Below are 21,701 nucleotides of genomic sequence, written 5' to 3'. Positions count from 1 at the left end.
TTCAGGCAGCAGAAAGAATACTAGCCAGGGGAGCTCGAAGATAGAAACGCAGGCTGACTCAAACGGCGGAATGCCAAGGAGCTCAGAGCCTCATGTTACAGAACCATAAAGCCAATCAGAATAGATTAAATCCTCATGCCCCGGAATATGATGGATGCTAAAGGAAATCCATCCTAAAAAAGCGCGATTGCTAAGCGAGGAGATAGCCGAGTTCCAGAGGCTATCAATTCTCAAACTAGCCGGGCTGAGTGGCTCAGACGGTTAAGGCGCTGGCCTTCTGACCCCAACTTGGCAGGTTCGATCCTGGCTCAGTCCGGTGGTATTTGAAGGTGCTCAAATACGTCAGCCTCGTGTCGGTAGATTTACTGGCACGTAAAAGAACTCCTGCGGGACTAAATTCTGGCACCTCGGCGTCTCCGAAAACCGTAAAAGAGTAGTTATTGGGACGTAAAACAAATAACATTATTATTATTAATTCTCAAACTTATACATGGACAATAGTAACGATCGACACGTGGGTGATACAGCCGGATGAGCTGTTGGAAGACAAGATCCGGATGAATACAAAGGTCGTAAGAGAACTGCCAGTAATCTACATAAGAGTAAATGGAGTAAGGGTTTGATGTTTAGTGGATATGGGCACAAGTGTCAGCGTAGTATCGAAGGCTTTTTTGGTAGAACTGGAGTTGAAAAACCACATTCCAGTGATTCAAATATCGAATATTAAAGTTCGCGGCGTGATTCCCGATCGAACTACGATTTGCAATACTCAAGCATTCCTTGATTTGGAACTGGGGGACAATGTTATTTCACATCCATTTAATGTACTAACGATGATGGAGTTTATTATTATTATTGGGTCAGACTTCCTACGAGAATATAAAGCCAGTATCAACATGGAAAGTAATGAGATTTGCTTTACATTTGATTCTGTCCAAAAGCAGATAAAATTGAATGAGGTTGAAAATTTAGATCTAGAAGAGATGATTTGGAATAGCCAATTATGTTCGCAAGAAGAGGAGGAGGAACATTTCTTAGAAATGGACGAGATGAGTAGGAAGATCTTTGATGAATCTGACATTATGATCGCGGCAGTTGAAGCAGAGGAAGAAGAATCGTTATTTGAATCATTAGTTCAGAAGAAGATAAGTGAAGCCAAGATTGGAGATGAAGATAGAATCGGCATGCAAGAAATCATAGAACAACGGAAAGAAGTATTTGGACCACGACCAGGGAAGATTCCAAATCTTCAATATACCTTAGTTGTAAACAGTTGGGAACCTTTCAGGCAGTGCCCTTACCCTGTGCCAGAGAAATACCATAATCAAGTAAGCCAGATCATCAGTGAAATGGAGGAAAGTGGACTGATTTGTAAATCCCCCACATAATTCTTAAACCCGCTTGTGATTGTAAAGAAGACAAATGGGTCACTACAAGTTTGTTAAGATGCTCGGGAAATAAACCAACATCTTGTTCCAGAATAGGACCAAACTCCTTGTATCAAGAATATTTTGAAGAAATTTCATCTTAAGAAGTTGTTCACAGCGGTCGACTTGACTTCTTCATTTTACCACGTGGAGCTTGATCCAAAGACTAAAATAATAACAGGTTTTATGTTTGATCAAACTACATATGTTTTCAACAGGCTCCCATTCGGCGTAATGAATGCAGGATCGGCCCTCATTAGAGCTTTCGATAGAAATTTGAGTGATGAAGTGAAGGGCTTCACAGTCAGATATGTCGATGACATTTTGATTGCATCGGAAACTGTATACGAACATCATGAGAATATCAGGAAATTACTCATAGATTTGGACCAAAACAATTTCAAAATTAACCTCTTGAAATCGCAATGTTGGCAAAGGAGCATTCTATTTTTGGGTTATGTTATTGATTCTGAACATGTGACCCCAAACCCAGTAAAGATTCAGGCCATTCAGAAGCTTCCAAGACCAACTAGGGTGAAACATATTAGGCAGTTTCTGGGTATTTGCAATTTCTTTGCGGACCACTGTCTGGGGTATACAGAGGTCGTGGCCCCTTTGAAATATTTGATGAAAAAGAATAATCGTTGGAAGTGGGACGATGACTGCAAGGTGGCGTTCATCAAAATGAAGGAACTCAGATGTGGGACAGTTCATAGATTAGTTAATAAATTTCATGAAATGGGAAATATTAATGATAAGTCAGTGTACAGTGGTGACAGAAGAAAATCATGAAGATATTGGACTATGCCTGAAGAATTCTCCTATGAAATCTCTTAGCTATCTTTCTTAGCAGACGGGAATTTCTTACTATTCCATACAAAAGGCTATAAAGTTACTTAAATTAAAACCCTATAAATGTACTGTGGTGCAAGAACTTAAAATGGGTGATCCTCTGTGTAGGATTAGTTTTAGCGAATGGATTTTGAATAAAGTGCATGTCAGAGAACATGTTTCCAAACTCATTCTCTTCTCAGACGAAGCATGGTTTCACTTCCATGGGTACATTGTTTTTCTTTTTTGCCTAGAAAACAGGATGAGTTTCAATTACTTGGAAATCATTCAGGCAGTCAGTATACCTTAGTTCATAGGTGCACAGTGAGAGAGCCTGCTCCTTGAGCCAACGGCTTGAGTGGGGAGAGAGCCGAGAGCAACTGACTTCTAATAGTTTGTGCTGTAAAGACTAAATGGTGATGTGGAGTCAGTGCACAAGCAAAGCCACAACAATATACCTGGCAGACAGATTTCTCAAATATGCACAAAATGGCTGTCAAACTATTATCAGTGTTAACTTTTGGTCCTAAGCATAACCTAATAAAATGAATATAATAAAATGCATTTAATTAGCATTTGTCATTTGTATACGCAGAATAATATATGCATACACAAAATTGTTGTGGCTTTGCTTGTGCACTGACTCCACATCACCATTTAGTCTTTACAGCACAAACTATTAGAAGTCAGTTGCTCTCGGCTCTCTCCACACTCAAGCCGTTGGCTCAAGGAGCAGGCTCTCTCACTGTGCACCTATGAACTAAGGTATACTGACTGCCTGAATGATTTCCAAGTAATTGAAACTCATCCTGTTTTCTAGGCAAAAAAGAAAAACAATGTACCCATGGAAGTGAAACCATGCTTCGTCTGAGAAGAGAATGAGTTTGGAAACATGTTCTCTGACATGCACTTTATTCAAAATCCATTCGCTAAAACTAATCCTACACAGAGGATCACCCATTTTAAGTTCTTGCACCACAGTACATTTATAGGGTTTTAATTTAAGTAACTTTATAGCCTTTTGTATGGAATAGTAAGAAATTCCCGTCTGCTAAGAAAGATAGCTAAGAGATTTCATAGGAGAATTCTTCAGGCATAGTCCAATATCTTCATGATTTTCTTCTGTCACCACTGTACACTGACTTATCATTAATATTTCCCATTTCATGAAATTTATTAACTAATCTATGAACTGTCCCACATCTGAGTTCCTTCATTTTGATGAACGCCACCTTGCAGTCATCGTCCCACTTCCAACGATTATTCTTTTTCATCAAATATTTCAAAGGGGCCACGACCTCTGTATACCCCAGACAGTGGTCCGCAAAGAAATTGCAAATACCCAGAAACTGCCTAATATGTTTCACCCTAGTTGGTCTTGGAAGCTTCTGAATGGCCTGAATCTTTACTGGGTTTGGGGTCACATGTTCAGAATCAATAACATAACCCAAAAATAGAATGCTCCTTTGCCAACATTGCGATTTCAAGAGGTTAATTTTGAAATTGTTTTGGTCCAAATCTATGAGTAATTTCCTGATATTCTCATGATGTTCGTATACAGTTTCCGATGCAATCAAAATGTCATCGACATATCTGACTGTGAAGCCCTTCACTTCATCACTCAAATTTCTATCGAAAGCTCTAATGAGGGCCGATCCTGCATTCATTACGCCGAATGGGAGCCTGTTGAAAACATATGTAGTTTGATCAAACATAAAACCTGTTATTATTTTAGTCTTTGGATCAAGCTCCACGTGGTAAAATGAAGAAGTCAAGTCGACCGCTGTGAACAACTTCTTAAGATGAAATTTCTTCAAAATATTCTTGATACAAGGAGTTTGGTCCTATTCTGGAACAAGATGTTGGTTTATTTCCCGAGCATCTTAACAAACTTGTAGTGACCCATTTGTCTTCTTTACAATCACAAGCGGGTTTAAGAATTATGTGGGGGATTTACAAATCAGTCCACTTTCCTCCATTTCACTGATGATCTGGCTTACTTGATTATGGTATTTCTCTGGCACAGGGTAAGGGCACTGCCTGAAAGGTTCCCAACTGTTTACAACTAAGGTATATTGAAGATTTGGAATCTTCCCTGGTCGTGGTCGGTGTGACGTAAAGCCCCTAGCAAAAAAAAAATGACTGATTCACCAATATCATTCTTACCATGCACTATACAAATTATTTTTTGACAGGCTTTTACCTCCATTTCATAAAAATAGCATCACATGCCAAAAAGTGCTAATTTTGCCCATCTGTATTCAGAGCACACAATTTCTGCTGATTGATACTCAAGATTACTGAGAGATGCAATCAAATAGCAACATTGTAAGTGGTTACAGAATAACTTGTGTTTTCATACACTATGGCAGCTTGCAAAATTCTGAAATGTAGAATTTTCCAGACATTATAGTGAGTTAGGCGTTACAGTTTTCTGTATTTTGCTCGGAAGATGTTAATTCCCAGACCATACAGTATTCAAACCAACTCTATTGCATTCAAGAAAATCTGGATACATTCGTGCTATCTTAAGTAACATACATGAAAGTATTTTAAGTAGGTAGTGGTATGGATGGGAGAAGAAAAATGGCAGGTCGTTTGGAACTTAGTTATATAGTATACTGTAGCTTACCTTTGTCATGTGATATTACAAACTAAAATTTCTTAGTGTTTGACTTATGTTTGTTTTTATTTTAATACAGGGGGTATCCATTTCTGATGCTTTGGGGGAGTCTTCAAATGATAGATTATTTCACCTAAGAGGCCATGCTGTTGGATTTAATCCCGCTGATGTTGACGCACCTGAACCGCCAAAGACTTTGGGGAACCCAGAAACGGCTGTTTGTCGTAAAATCCAAGAACATTTTAAGTCAGTGCTTCCTTTCCAAGGTCTGTTGACCAGCCAACTCAAGTGCTTATCATGCAATCATAAGGTATTGTGAGTTTTTTCATTTACAATTTGCATTGCAAATATAGGTGCACTCTAAAACAATTAAAAATATCTTTGTATAGTATATGTGAATGAATGAATGAATGAATGAATATTTGTGTAAGAAACAGTTTAGTATGTAGAATTCTTCAGCTTAAAAGGTATATTACGGTAATTGCACAGAAACATGAACTTTGTCTGTATTATACAGTATATTGAAGTTCAGGTTAAAGATACCTTTTTACACTAATGGACCATAGCTGACCCAGCTCCAAATAGAAATAATTCCCATTCTGAAATGAGGTTGCAGATTTTCACGTACCACTTTCCTACAAGAAAATTCACCTTGTTCAGGATGAAAAAGAAAATCCACAGCTTGTTTCCAGTCATTCGATCGGGTCAGGGATGGAATGAATGAAGCCCCCACCTAGTGGTGAGGATAGGAATTGTGCCGGCTGCTGAAGCCTGTTGCACTCCTCTGAGGCAATGATTAATGACTGACATATGAAATGAAATTATATTGGAGAGTGTTGCTGGAATGAATGATAACAGAGAAAACCGGAGTATCTGGAGAAGAACCTGTCCCGCCTTTGTTTTATCCAGCACAAATCTCACATGGAGTGACCGGGATTTGAACCACGGAACCCAGCAGTGAGCACACATCATTACTTCACAAAACGGAAGGCTGCGAAGGCTGCATCAGCCGTCGTTCCTCCAAGGACACAGTAGATTTTGTCAACATCAAGGTATGAAACCACTCTCTTATATACTAGGTTTCCTTGTGCAGAGTTAAAACATGCTTTTAAAAGCAATCTCCCATTTTATTTCATTTCATATTTCGGGGAAGTTCTTTTAATAATAGTATGGCAGCAATCGGCTTCAAGGATCCTGAATTAATTGAATTCAAGAGACACTTTTATAAAATTAAAACATACAACATTCACCTTGGAAGGAGCAAATTAAGAAAATATCCTTGTAAACTATAGAAAAGTGACAAAGGAAAAATTATTTTTCAAAAAACTTTTTTTAGTAGACATCAGAATATCATACAGTATATCATAGTGAAAAAAAGTGCTGGATACAAAAACGTTTTTATAACATCTATTTAAATGAATAGACATAGTTTTGAAAGTGGGCTAAAATAAATATCCATTTTCCCTCCCATTCACAACCCCATTCAACCATCCACATTGATTTTAATTGATTTCAATTTTTAAATTCACATAGATTTTAAGTAAAACAAGGTACTTATTAAGATGTTCTTAAGAAGATAAATACTTTGTAATTTCACCTAAGCGTTGTAATACAGCTGAAGATGTTCCAAATTGAATGAAACGTGTACTGTATATGATTAATTAACTTGCGTAATGCAAATATAACGATCAAAAATGTGTAAATTTACTGTTATTGATTCATTGTAAATAGGATTTGATATGGGAAATGAAGCTGATTTCTTGCAAAACGTACCACTTAGTCAACCAACTCGTCCCCTTTCTCCCAAGTCTTCCCAGCCCAAACTTTGCAACACTTTTGTATTACTACTCATTTGTCGGGAATCACCCAGAACTAATGTAGCTGCTTTTCTCTGGATTTTGTCCAGTTCTTGAATCAAATAATCCTGGTGAGGGTCGCATACACTGGAACCATACTCTAGTTGGAGTCTTACCAGGGACTTATATGCCCTCTCCTTTACATTCTTACTACAACCACTAAATACCCTCATAACCATGTGCGGAGATCTGTACCCTTTATTTACAATCATATTTATGTGATTATCCCAATGAAGATCTTTCCTTATATTAACACCTAGGTACTTGCAGTGATCCCAAAAGGAACTTTAATGCCATCAATGCAGTAATTAAAACTGAGAGGACTTTTCCTATTTGTGAAACTCACAACCTGACTTTTAACCCCATTTATCATCATACCATTGGCTTCTGTCCATCTCACATTATCGAGGTCATTTTGCAGTTGCTCACAATCTTTTAACTTATTTATTACTTTGTACAGAATAACATCATCTGCAAAAAGCTTTATCTCATATCATTGATATATATAAGAAAACATAAAGGTCCAGTAATACTGCCTTGAGGAATTCCCCTCTTAATTATTACAGGGTCAGCTAAAGCTTCGCCTACTCTAATTCTCTGAGTTCTGTTTTCTAGAAATATAGCCACCCATTCAGTCACTCTTTTATCTAGTCCAATTGCATTCATTTTGCCAGTAGTCCCCCATGATCTACCCTGTCAAATGCCTTAGATAGGTCAATCGCGATACAGTTGATTTGACCTCCTGAATTCAGGATATCTGCTATTATCTTGCTGGAATGCTTCCTGTTCCCTTGCTTATAGATACTGTGAGCTTGCATCCAGGTGCCTGGAAGGGGAGAATAATTCTCCTAAATAAATTTACAGTTTACCGCCTATAACCTCAGCCACCCTACCGCAACAATGACTTTTTTCAACTAATCATAAGGACATTGGAGCTTAAATCTACCGCACTATTCTGCCATATTAGAAATTAGTTAATATAGGTAGTTTGGAATATGAATGTTTCGAATCCCACTATCGGCAGCCCTGAAAATGGTTTTCCGTGGTTTCCCATTTTCACACCAGGCAAATGCTGGGGCTGTACCTTAATTAAGGCCACGGCCGCTTCCTTCCAACTCCTAGGCCTTTCCCATCCCATCGTCGCCATAAGACCTATCTGTGTCGGTGCGACGTAAAGCCCCTAGCAAAAAAAAAAAAAAAAAAAAAAGCTTATAGATAGGTGCAGTTACTCCTTTTGTCCGATCAGAAGGTCCCTTACTGAAACTGCGTGCTATTCTTATTACTCTATAAAGCCATTTCATCCCTGCCTTCCTGATATATTTCACCATTTCAGGTCAAATTTCATGTATTCTTGCAGCTTTATGAAGCCTTACTGATCCATTCCTCTTGCCACTGTGACCTGCACTGTAGTTCTGGGCTGTAAGTTGATGTGCTGTTTGAACGGATGGTGATTTTGATTTGAGATGCTGGAATGCAACAATGATGTCATCGTTAATGGGTGCAGTATTCTCTGGCCAGATTATTGTGCTGCCTTATCCTGGGAAGCTCAGTATGTCTCGGCGCAGGCAACCAAAATAAGTGGGTGGGGGTTGGTGGGTAGATTTGATTGTACCAGTAATGACTTGTATAATCTGGCTGCTTGGCTGAGTGGTCAGAATCCAGGCCTTTGGTTCTTAGGGTCCCTGATTTGATTCCCAGCCAGGTTGGGGACTTTAATCATGTCCGGCTAATTCCTCTGATTCAGGGAATAGGTATTTGTATTTTTCCCAAATACTCGCATCTTTAATATACACTCACAACACATTACACTACCAACTACCACAGGAACGTGCAATACTTAGGCTGACCAGACATCCTCCTTTCGTGATATCTGTCCTTCCAAACTTCGTGAGTATGGTAGAACACCCAAGCTTCCTAATCAGCAGATTGTAAACTTCAACTGTACCGCATTGTCATTACACGGCAAAAGAGTGAGACCTGTTTCGTACATTTGCTGCTAGTCTGTACAAATGCTGCCAACTAATCATGGTTATAGACATGATACTATATAGCCTTTTGGGCTTATGCCGTGTCGAGAAAATAAGGTGAGATTCTTTACGTTTCGCAGAGAACTGTGCTTGGCGTCGTCAGAAGAAAATCTCTGCAAAACGTAAAGAATTTCACCTTATATCTTGACACGGCATAAGCCCAAAATCCTATACAGTATCATGTCTATAAGTACGGGCCATGAAAGCATCAATGGCAATCATGGTTATATAAGGGGTCTTTAGTCATAGCAACTTTAGAATTTTCACAATCTCGGGTTGACAACATTTCTTCACATCATGAATTCTCTGGTTTTGATTCAAATTTCCATTAACATCAGTCTGGACCCTGGCATGCTCATTACATCTGTTACCATCAGCAGTATTAAATCAAAGCAAAAAATATAACACAACACTATAACATACCTGTAAAGGAACATATTAATACCATAATGATTATTTCATTCTACAAGAACGTAGTCGTATTCTATCAAATCACTTGTAAACATGCATATAAATGTACGCTACCTGACAAAAAAAAGTTGAAGCACTCCGAAGAAATGGTTGGATGTCAATGTACCTTCTTACAAACCATCGGTAGGTATGTAAATGATTATACAGTTGCAATTCTCTGTGTAAGGTTGAACGGCCACCAGAGTGCATTAGTGTTATTTGTGTTTAGTTTTGTTACTAGGCTTGGTAGTGTATATAAGGGGCGAGAACAGCATCAGATATTAAGTTATCACTGTGAAGGACACGGAGATGTGGCATACTCATGTGAGATATAGTTATCAACACCTGTCTGAGTTTGAAAGGGGCCTCATTGTGGGTCTCCATTTGGCTGGCTGGTCGAATCGTGCAATATCCAGATTTGTGGGGCATTTGGATGTGACAGTGGCTTGATGTTGGACTGCATGGGAACGTGAGGGCAGGCATACTCATCGTCAAGATTCCGGTCGACCACGTCTGACCACCACAAGGGAGGATTGCCGTATTGTGCACCAAGCACATTGTAACCCCTTCACATCTCTGCCTGGCATCTGAGAACAAGTAATGTTCTGCGTCCAACATTCTGTCTCATCCCGCACCATTGGTCGGAGACTAGCAGCAGTCGGACTAGGGAATTACAGTCTCATACGTTGGCTGCCATTAACACCACAACACAAACAGCTGCGTTTGGAGTGGTGCTGTGACCGGGAAAGATAGACTACTGCATTGTGTTCTGTGATGAATCACGGTCCTGCATTACATCGGATGACCATCGTCTCTGAGTATGGTGGCGACCTGGGGAGAGGCCCCATTCTTCCAGTGTTTTGGAGATGCACAGCGGTGTGTTCATGTTTAGTGTTGTTACCAGGCTTGGTAGGGTATATAAGGGGTAGGAACAGCATCAGATATTGAGTTGTCACTGTGAAAGACATGGAGATATGGCATACTCATGTGAGACGTTGTTATCAGCACCTGTCAGAGTTTGAAAGGTGCCTCATTGTGGGTCTCCATTTGGCTGGCTGATCGAATAGTGCAATATCCAGATTTGTGGGGCATTTGGACGTGACAGTGTCCTAGCAACAGCCGGACTAGGGAATTACAGTCCCATGTGTTGGCTGCCATTAACACCACAACACAAACAGCTGTGTTTGGAGTGGTGCCGTGACCGAATTCATTGGGTATGATTTCAGGTCATGGCTGGTAGTGATTGAGGGACTCTGATGGCACAACGGTACATCACGGATATCCTACGTCCTCATGTGTTACCTCTCATGCGACAGTATTGTGGTACTATTTTACAGCAGGATATTGCTCGTCCATACGTGGCACATGTCTCTATGAACTGTCTTCGTGATGTTGAGGTACTCCCATGGCAAGCAAGATCTCCAGATCTATCCCCGATAGAACATGTGGGGCCACCATGTACGTCAACTCCATCCCTTTGACAGTATCCAGGATATCAAATGCCAGTTACAACAATTTTGGGCCATCTTGCCTCAGGAGAGGATGCAACGGCTTTATGACATCCCAACCGAATCAGTGCATGCATCCAGGCCAGAAGGGTGCAGCATCTTACCGTTAAGTGCGCTCGTACTGCCAAGATTTTGTAAATTTGACTCGATTTTGTAATCATTGAAACAACATCACGTACTCTCTCAACACGTGAAGTTTCATTTTGTTTCCTCCTCCCCTTCTGGGTGCTTCAATTTTTTTTTTTTTTTGTCAGGCAGTGTATGTACAATATTGTTTACACTGTGTAAAATTGTCAGTGATAGTGAATGACTGATGTTTTGAAAAAAATGTGACAAAAAATTATATGAATGTTGAAGCCTATTATTGATACTTTCATATATTTGAGAAAGCTTTCTGTACTTAACGCTCTGTTTACACCTGTTTACACATGTCTGTTATCTTCAGTCAACAATCCTGGACTGATTTCATGTCATTGGCCTCAGTCATGGCTTGCTAACATAAACCTGTCTGTAAGGGAAGACGGAGGAGGAGTACTCTGTTCAGCAGAGAGAGAGAGAGAGAGATGTGGTACATGGCTGTAGCTTATTTGTCTTAATTAGTGTTGGAAATCATTGTATGCTCACGTTTATTGAAACCATATAATGTGCAGCAATGCATTAAAGAGCGCTTTCTATGACTTTATCCTTAATGATAAAATAATAGCCTACAATGCGATCCTGTTTGGCAGGTTGCTGCCTGAATTCAAAGTTTTTAGTACATTAGGTAACCCATAGTCCAGATGTATTTTGCGTCAGTGTAACCTCCAGTGGGATTAAGTGAAAGCTAAAGAAAAATAGTGTGAAATGTTGTTTTATTGAAATTAGAATTAAATAGTAGCACGAAGAGAAGCAAATTTTTAATGTGTGTATGGTTGTTGAGCTTGGTTTGTTTTTGTTTCTTCTTGTGATGTGGGCTATTGTGTTCTTTATGTTTAATGATTTGCTTTTATTTTTTATGTGTAAAATTTGTGGGTTCGTGTTGATGTCTGTGAAATTGTGGGAGCTGTCATATATGTGCTCTCCAAAGGCTGAATACTGATTTTATTTAAGTGCATTTTTGTGTTCTTTTTACCTGGTGTGGAAATTGTGTTTTGTTTTGCCTACATACATATTATTACAGTTTGGTTCTTGACATTTGAGTTCACAAACTCCTGAATTGCAAATTTTTTTAAAATTTTGTTTTTATTGCTCTTGCTAATGTGTCTTTGTAGCATGTTGTTAATTCTGAAGGCTAATTTTAGACCTTGCTTTTTGATAATGTTATTAGCTATCTTGTATGAGTTCTTGTTCACAAAATTGAGGATTATGTATTTGTTGCTTTTTGCGGCGAGGTATTTTCAATGTTTCCTTAATAATTGATCTTTGTTACTTGGGTGGTTGTTGTCTTTTGTGAATTGCTTTATTGTTCATATTTTGTTGTTGAAATCTTTTGTGCTCATTGGTATGGATATTCCTCTGTTTATCATTGTATTCAGTCCTGCTAATTTGTGCATGTGCTAGTGGTAGGATTCATTGTCAATTTTCTGTGAAGTCTGAGTGTGTTTCCTGTATATTGACGATGCACGAGCTACACCTCGTATCCCACAATGCTGTTCCGATCTATTATCCTCCTTAAGACTAGTCGTGCCTCCTAGCCACACATGGGTATTCAGTCTATGAGAACAATGTTCATTGTGTTCATTTTCCTATGTTAATGTGTAAAAGAAAATTAACCTTAACTGTAGGAGTACATAAATACTTCATGAACATATATATTCCTAGAGTACGGTACAATAAGGTTCATTTTTCTTTACATATTGGCACAGGAAAATGAATGCAATGAACATTGTTCTTATGGGCTGCATATCCATGTGTGGCAGGGAGGCGCAACCAGTCTTAAGGAAAATAATGCCGGGCAGAGTGCCTCAGATGGTTGAGGCGCTGACCTTCTGACCCCAGCTTGGCAGGTTCGATCCTGGCTCAGTCCGGTGGCATTTGAAGGTGCTCAAATACGCCAGCTTCAGGTCTGTAGATTTATGGCATGTACATGAACTCCTGCGGTACTACATTCTGGCACCTTGGAGTCTCCGAAAACCGTAAAAGTAGTTAGTGGGACATAAAACAAATAATATTATTATTATTAATCCTTCTTTAGTCACGCGAAAATTATTACGTTACTAGTCGCGCACGGAGGTAACCTCCGGGGCTAAAATGCGCATAATTTTCGTCCTTTGAGATGTTGTTTTGGCATGTTCGTTTGCAGTGTTCTTCGGTATAATAATTTTTTTTTTTGCTAGTTGCTGAACGTCGCACCGACACAGAAAGGTCTTATGGCGACGATGGGACAGGAAAGGGCTAGGAGTGGGAAGGAAGCGGCTGTGGTCTTAATTAAGGTACAGCCCCAGCATTTGCCTGGTGTGAAAATGGGAAACCACGGAAAACCATTTTCAGGGCTGCCGACAGTGGGGTTCGAACCTACTATCTCCCGAATACTGGATACTGGCCGCACTTAAGCGACTGCAGCTATCGAGCTTGGTTCGGTATAATTAAAAGAAACCCTTTTAAGTATTAGTAGGCTATTCTTACAGTTTGTTTGATCTAAAATCAGAATACTGTAGACCTTAACTGTGACGAATGGTCTTATGATATTACCTATGACGATCACATCATATGAAATATGAAATATTTTTTTTTTTAAATACGTTTAGAAGAACTGAACAACAAAGTCATCGACCTAGAAAATAAATAATATGCATTAAAATATAAGGTTTTTTGCTTATTTGCACACGGAGGAAACGTCCAGGTGATGTCACTTGTCACAACAATGATCCCACACTCGCTCACAGGATGCACGATCGCACCGAAATGCTGACAGGACGAGTCCAAATGAACAAGGAGAAAGGTATAGGGGTGGGGACACCAACAGTTCAACTGAGAAGTTCAGTACCATGCAAAATGTAATCGGCCCGGAGGAAATCTCCGTGAGCGACTAAAGGAAGGTTAAGGAAAATAATGGATAGGAAGAGCATTGTGGTATACGAAGTATTGCTCATGCACCGTCGATATTTTGTACGACATGTTATTATATGTACTAATTTTGATGTCAAAAATGTTGATCTTGTTAGTTTCAGGTTTCATTGTGAATTTTATTGACCTTTGTAAGGAATTCATTGTGTCCAAGAAGTGCTGTGCATTTGGGGCGTCATTGTATTTGAGGCATATTACGTCATTTATCTGCTCCGTTGTAATATCCCTTTATAATTGTAATTTATAATAATTTATAAATGTTTTCAGTGTTATGTAGGAATATGTTTGCTAGTTTTCCTGATAATGGTGGGCCTGTGCTGAACCCTTTCTTCTTTTAATAGATTTTGTCATTGAATTGTTTCAAATTGTTCTTAGAAGATAAGTTACCTCATTTGTTTCTTTAAGCTAGTATTCTATATTTTAATTTATTCTTCAATTGGCACTGTAGTACATATTGGTTATGTCAAAGGATATAATTCTTTTGCTCTTTGTTTTATTAATCTTAGTTATTCTGTTAGTTCTGTGGTGCTTTTCGTGGATGTATCATCTCTGATTGAACTTTTTTACTTAAGCATTTGGTTGAATAGCTTGCTTACATTGTAACTTGGTGCATCTCTGAAATGTACTATTAGTCACATGGGACTTGAGTCTTTGTATATTTTGGGAAGGGCTTGAAATCTCTTTATGGTCTTTTTTTTTTTCCTGTTTTGTGAGAATAAGTTTCTTAAATAATTTGTTTTATCTCATTGTGAAATTTATTTGTTGGGTTGCACTGGATCTCTTGTCTTCCATTGTTCTTAGTGAATTCCTGTGCTTTTTCTGTCTACTTGTCTTTTATCATTTTGACTGTTGTTCCCTTTGTCAGCTCTGGGGATGATTAGGTTCTCCATTTTTAATTTGCCTTTGATAATTTTTAAATATTGAGTTTGAAATTTTGAAATTCAGTTGTTGTAAGGAATTTTCTTTTCTATCTACTTTTTGGGCTTTATTGGTGGCTACATTTTTTAAATAATTTCTTTTAGTAGTAGTAGTAGTAGTAGTAGTAGTAGTAGTAGTAGTAGTAGTAGTTTGTGGTATGGGTTACTGTAGTCGCCCTAGTACTTGAACCATGGGCAGTGGTTGAGTGGCCTAGTAAGTGGTTGTGAAAGTCGGAATACCAGTTACTGTGGAATGGGAGTGGGCAGCTCAGACATATTCTGAACAGTGGCCCTCCTTGTGCTAAGACGACCAGGAATATGCAATCTACTGTGGTCCCTAAACTGTTAGAGAAGATATCCTTACTTGGACTATGTGTAAGTAGGGTAGCTTTCTGCTTCACAGAATTTTCCAAGCTTAGAACATTTTATGCAAGCCTACCAGTGGCAGCACCAGAGTCCCACTTCCATTTGACAGGCGAGGGACTCCTTTGGAACAATCAATCTGCTTCACAGAATTTTCCAAGCTTAGAACATTTTATGCAAGCCTACCAGTGGCAGCACCAGAGTCCCACTTCCATTTGACAGGCGAGGGACTCCTTTGGAACAATCAATCAATCAATCAATAAATACTGATCTGCATTTAGGGCAGTCACCCAGGGTGACAGATTCCCTATCTGTTGTTTTCCTAGCCTTTTCCTAAATGATTTCAAAGAAATTGGAAACTTATTGAACATATCCCTTGGTAAGTCATTCCAATCCCTAACTCCCCTTCGTATAAATGAATATTTGCCCCAGTTTGTCCTCTTGAATTCCAACTTTATCTTCATATTGTGATCTTTCCTACTTTTATAAACGCCACTCAAACTTATTTGTTTACTAATGTCATTCCATGCTATCTCCGCTGACAGCTCGGAACATACCACTTATGATATACTAACTGTACCGGGCGGTACACCTCCACGCCGCTAATTCAAAAGGTGCGCCAGTTGAAACTACTCTGCTGGAGGAAGTCTGAACTTTATTGACGGTATTAATTTTCTACTTTCTCAGAAGATGTCACTACCTGTAAATTTTGGAGTTTTAGAACTGTGTCATTTTTTATGTGTTTTTGTTTTGCTTGAAGTAAGAAGTGTGAACTTTCTCTTCTAGAGGACACTACTGAAGAACTACAATAGTGCACCCTAGTGCGAAGAAAAGAACTGTTCTTTGGAGAAAATTTTATTTCAAAAGTTTGTTCTTTGTTAAATTTCTTTTAGTCATTGGTTAAGTTGGCAATATTACCCCTTTCTTTCCCCTTGTTTTAAATCTAGCCAGTCCCGAATTTCTGAAATTAATTTTCCACCAATAATGTGTTTCTTCTTCATGTTGTGTAGGGGTTTCTCTTTATTCTCCAATAAAGTGATTGTGGGCGGGTGTTCTCATTCCCCTAACGCCTAGAACCTTCCGCGAGAGTATATAAACTGCTGATTTTAGGGTCTCTGCGCCACTTCTGTTCCATCTTTCAGTGTGTAAAGTACATAGCAGGGGGCGGGAAGCGCCTCTTTCTTCGGCAGCGGTCAACAACAAGGTAATGGCCAATTAATAACTTCTTTCTTTGCTAGCTCAGCAGTTTAACTCTCGGGGCGGGTCCGAAGCTTTTTCCATTATGTAACATTCCTTAAAATGTAAAGAAACTTGTATCTATTTCATCTTTTAAACTGCATATCGGGATAGAGAGTGCTTAACCCTCTCGAGCTCCCAATCATATTGTTTTGAGGTGAACTTATTTTTCTCAACCTATTCTTCGTTAATATAATGTAAATTGTTCTTTTCTGAAGTCACCTCTGTAGTATGGGATTAGCCCTTGCATTAACGGCCTAGTGCCAAGTAGGTTTTAAATAAAGTGTATTAGGAGTGCGGAGAGCCTCCTTTCAAGTTGGTATTTTAGAGGCCATATAATTAACCTTTTCTCACTTAATAGGCCTCAGTAGATTGGGTATTTTACCCCTGTGTTTATGACCGTTGAGGACAGCTTGAAGGTGGAGTTTGGTGTGGCCTGGGAGAGGCTTAAATTTGAGAGCGAGTGGCTCTTTTCCGGAAACTGAGTCTTGTATGCCTCGAGGAGGCTTTACGGTGTAATTTGGGGCAAGTGCTCCAGGGTTTGATTGGGGTCTTCTGCCCCGTTGTTGAAATTTGTATATCGTAAAGTTGGGCTAGTTGCTCAAGAATTGTGTTTTCAGGGCTCGAAGCCCAAATCCTGTAAATACTGTAATTGTACTTTGTTGTCTTGCTACTCCGTACCTGCCATTCTTGTTATTTCTGAATTTTGGAAAGAAAATATAACCTTGTTAAATTTTACATTTAACTTTAATTCCGTAGTTGGAGACCTATTCACACCCGCACCTTCTTTCACCTCTACCTACCACGGAAATCTCCGTAACAAGTGGTAGCAGAGCGTGGTTGAATGGGTCTCATTTTAGCCCCTTTTGACGGCTAAATATTGTTCTGTTCCGAACTCTAATCATTTTCTCAGTTGCTGGAATTTTTGAGGTTTTCAAAATTGTTCTGTCACCATGCCCAGCCCTCGCGATGTTCTCCATCTTAACTATTTGCGCAAGGAAGAGTTGATCTATGAGTTAACTATCAGAAATGTACAATCTGGAGGCACGGTTGCAGTAGACACAAACAAGCTTAGAGAGTCCCTAGATTTGCCCATTTCCATCCCCAATTTGGGAGAGAAAGAAATTGACGACTCTCTTTCCACGATCACGGAGAATACTACTGGGCTAGCTTCTGTAGTTAGTTTTTTTGATGAAAATGATCCTTCTCCTAATCAAATTAAGCGTGTGCAAGCTAGGCTGTTTCATTTTTCAAATAGAGTTAACGATCTGTTGTCTCTAAAGTTGAATGACGTTCAGAAGAAGGAAGCTAGTGCGCTGCTTGGAAATATTTCTGAATTATCTAGCAAGGTCACTCAATTGTTAAATGGGGAAGTTCCTCCCAAAACTGATCAACCCGCCACGATGAATGCTGGGAGCGAGGAAGAGCCTCCTAAGGGAGAAGTCAATAGGATAACCGTTGCTGCTCAAACTATCTCTGCCCCATTAGACAACGAGTCTGAACGCCGTAACTCATTGAATAATGTACGTTCTGAATTAACCTCTTTGCCACTTAAACCTTTACCGATTATGTCACCTGGGTTCAGTAGTTTGCCCCATCCATTGGCAATGTTGCTCAGGGGTATCTCTAAGTTTTCAGTTAATACCACCAGTGAAGTAATTTCATTTTTAAGATTTCTAGTTGAATTTCAGGATCATGCCCTTGTGTTTTCTCTTTCCCCATGTCAGATTTTGCAAATCATCTATTCCTATGCAATAGGTATTCTCTCAGACAAAATAGTTAGAGCCATTGCCGAGCAATCATCAATTGAAGACTTCCACGCCCACTTGCTAGCTAACTTCATCCCGGCTAGGGCAAGGTCCTCCCTTATTCAGAAGTACTATTATCGTGTACAGCGTTTGGATGAAAACTTGGCTGACTTCATCCAAGATATTAAATTCTATACTAGGGTGTTTGCTCTTCACTTTCCGGAGGACCAGATTGTACAAGCCATTGTGGAAGGCATTTCACCATCCTATAGGTCATATTTGTGTTTCGCGGCGTGCCCGCAAACCTTCTCTGAACTTGAGGCATTGGCCGTCTCAGCGGAAGGAGTTAGATACGCCGATTCATTGCGTGTCGCGAAAGAACCCCCGCCTTCTTTTAGTAATACTCGGCCTCCACCTCGCCGATCAGTCACACCCCGTAAATGCTATGCTTGCGGGTCGCCCGACCACCTTCGGAACAAGTGCCCATTGCTCAAATCTAGTGTGACAAGGAATGGAGCTGGTTCATCACAAGGCTGTTTTAAATGTGGGGCTTTCTCACATATCGCCAAGAATTGTCCCAATTCGAATAGCACCCCCTCCTGCTCAACTTCTGGTGCAACTTCCAACAACAATATAAAGTGACTAGTGCCTTCGGCTGAGTCGATTAATCCATCTTCCCGAGACTCAGCCCCGGGTAAACAGATCGAAAAATCAGGGAAATTTCAATCTTCAAATCCATCCCTTGAATGCCCCAAGGAGTGTCTTAGGATTGCGGCGGATACCCCCGCACCGGTTCCTTTTCTTAAGATTGAGTTAAATAATGAACCTGTAACAGCTCTCTTAGATTCAGGCAGTGTTTGTTCGATTATTTCGGCTGAATGGTATTCTAAATTGAAATCTGTTTGTAAACTACCTGACTATGTCTCATCTCCTGTTCAATATGTTTCGGCTAATTCATCTCCATTAGAAATTCTAGGTTCCGTACAGGTCAAAATTCGTATTTTTAAATTTACATGGAAAACCAAACTGTTTGTGGCTAAGCATTTGTCTTGCCCCATCATACTGGGAGCGGACTTTATTTCTCACACTGGTCTTGTGCTCGATCTTCAGAGTAAGTCGTGCACATTCAAATTTGCGTTCAATTGTAAAATTCCCTTGTTAAAGTGTAATTCTGTATCATGCTCATCTATTTCGCCTACCCAGGATGAGATGTTGTTAGACCTTAGACATCTACCTGAGGAGCAGGCTGATAGTATTCGTAAATTATGACAGTCATTTCCAGAGGTGTTCTCTGATACTCTTGGTGTTACTGACCTTATTGAATACAAAATCGAGGTCACGGATTCGATTCCTGTCCGTTTTCCACCTTATAGGCTTTCTCCACCTAAAATGAAGGCTCTGAAAGAAATCATCGATCAGATGTTGAAGGACGGTATTATTAGGCCCTCTAAGTCGGCGTATTCATCACCTATTTTTCTAGTCCCGAAACCCCAAGGAGGCTTCAGGCCTGTCATTGATTATAGGGCTCTCAATCGGAAGGTGGTGTTACAATCTGTGCCCCTTCCTGACCTTCATTCTTGTTTTTCATGGTTTCGTAAGGCCAAGTTCTTTACTATCTTGGACTTGAATCAGGCCTATAATCAAATTCCCCTTGCCGAAGAGTCTAAACAGCTTACAGCGTTTGCCACGGATTGTAATTTGTATGAATACAACCGCGTGCCTTTCGGGCTCCCTACGGGAGCAGCTGTACTCATTAGGCTACTAGATAGGGTCTTCTCCGACATCAAATTTGAGTACTTATATCACTACTTGGATGATGTCGTCGTATTTTCAGAAACTTTTGAAGAACATCTAGATCATCTGCGAGAAGTTCTCGATCGCCTTCGTAAGGCTGGGTTAACTGTCAAGTTGTCCAAGGTTGCCTTTGCTAAGCCCTCTATGTCATTCCTAGGGCATATTGTGTCACCTGATGGTGTTGCCGTCGATCATTCCAGAACACAGGCCATCCGTGATTTTAAACCTCCTAAGGACGTTAAAGATATCGCCAGGTTCATTGGTATGGTGAATTTCTTCAGGAAGTTTATTCCTAACTTCGCTAATAGAGCGGCGCCCTTGAACCTTCTTCGTAGGAAAGGCATCAAATTCGAGTGGGGTCCTTCTCAACAAGCCGCTTTTGAAGATCTTAAATTAGCTCTCTGTAATGCCCCTGTCCTTGCTATGCCGGATTTCTCAAAGAAATTCATCGTCCAAACGGACGCGTCGTCGTCAGCAGTAGCTGCAGTCCTTCTTCAAGAGACTGAACTAGGGAGGCGACCCATCGCCTATGCATCTAGGACTCTATCGGCTCAAGAAGCAAAATACTCCATATATGAGCTCGAAGGTTTGGCAGTCTTATTCGCCTTAGAGAAGTTCCATCTCTATCTGGAACATGTCAAATTCGACCTGGAGACAGATAATCAAGCCTTAAGCTGGGTCTTAGGTAGGCCGCGTCGTACTGGTCGTATAGCCCGTTGGGCCATCCGTATTTCTGCCTTCCAATTCGATGTCAGGCATATCCGAGGTACCGAAAATGTTGTCGCTGATGGACTCAGCCGTATGTTTTCCAACGACATTGAGAACCATGAACCGGTCGATAGTTCATCTCCTCCCGAGTCCATGTTATCTGATGTTAATGCCATCTTAACAGATGCCCCCATGCTTTTTAGGGATATCGAGAAATACCAATGTGAAGATCCGACGCTGGCTCCGATAATGGAAACCCTTTCTTCTGGGGAACGTGTGGTCCCTTATGTTCTGAGGAATGGTGTTCTATGTTGCCCTTCGAGGCAGGATAAGATGATGAAAGTTGTCGTTCCAGCTGTTCTTGTACCTATGATCTTCAAGTACTATCATGAGACCCCATTAGGGGGGCATCTTGGAATCTTTAAAACTCGTGAAAAGATTCGTGAAAGGTTCATCTGGAAGGGTATGGACGGTGAAATCCGTGAACTTGTAAAAGCTTGTAAATCTTGTTTGCTTAGTAAACCCACCATGTCCACCAAGGTAGGCCTTCTGTCTTCGCATCAAGCGTCGCGCCCCATGGAACGCCTGTATATCGATTATGTAGGACCCTTCCCCCAGTCGAAGGGAAATGCCAACAAATTCATCTTTGTATGTGTAGATGGTTTTACAAGATTTTCCTGGTTATTTCCGACTAAGCTGGCTACCGCTCAGTCCACCATTACTTGCCTAAATTCTATTTTTGCTTCTTTTGGTCCGTGCCAATATGTTGTGTCTGATAATGCTAAGGCGTTCACATCAAACCTTTTTCGTAAATTCTGTTTTGACTTGTCTATCTCTCATGTAACTACTTCTGCTTATTACCCTCAACCATCGCTGGCTGAACGGGTTAACCGTAATCTCAGGTCCGCGCTTATTGCCAATCATCATGAAGATCATTCCAGGTGGGACACGTCCTTGCATTGGTTAGCTTTTGCTTTGAATTCGGCGGTTCATGAATCACATAAGTTTACTCCAGCCTCTTTGATGTTCAAGTTTGTTCCCAACACGCCGCTCTCTAACCTCTGGTCTCTGAGTGACATTCTACCCGAGACAATAGATCCGGACAACATCAAAGATCTTTGGAAGAAGGCTAAAGCCAATCTTAAAGTCTCTCATGAAAAGGTTAGGG

General features: G+C 40.1%; 1 protein-coding gene across 3 annotated transcripts in view; it reads left to right on the top strand.

Moving 5' to 3' along the window:
- LOC136864611 (ubiquitin carboxyl-terminal hydrolase 30) overlaps window positions 1-21,701 on the top strand; it is a 413,613-nt gene that overhangs the window by 69,420 nt on the left and 322,492 nt on the right. For 2 of the 3 annotated variants that reach the window (XM_067141847.2, XM_067141846.2), the window contains exon 4: window positions 4,961-5,191. The exons of the other annotated variant lie outside the window; for it this stretch is intronic. In XM_067141847.2, the coding sequence (XP_066997948.2) occupies window positions 4,961-5,191 (231 nt within the window). The remainder of the gene's footprint in view (window positions 1-4,960; window positions 5,192-21,701) is intronic. 3 annotated transcript variants of the gene reach the window in all.

This window comes from Anabrus simplex, chromosome 2 (genome assembly GCF_040414725.1).
Source record: "Anabrus simplex isolate iqAnaSimp1 chromosome 2, ASM4041472v1, whole genome shotgun sequence".
In the NCBI taxonomy this organism is placed as follows: Eukaryota; Metazoa; Arthropoda; class Insecta; order Orthoptera; family Tettigoniidae; genus Anabrus; species Anabrus simplex.
Note: the sequence above shows the minus strand (reverse complement) of the source record. Positions and strands in the feature narration are given on the sequence as shown.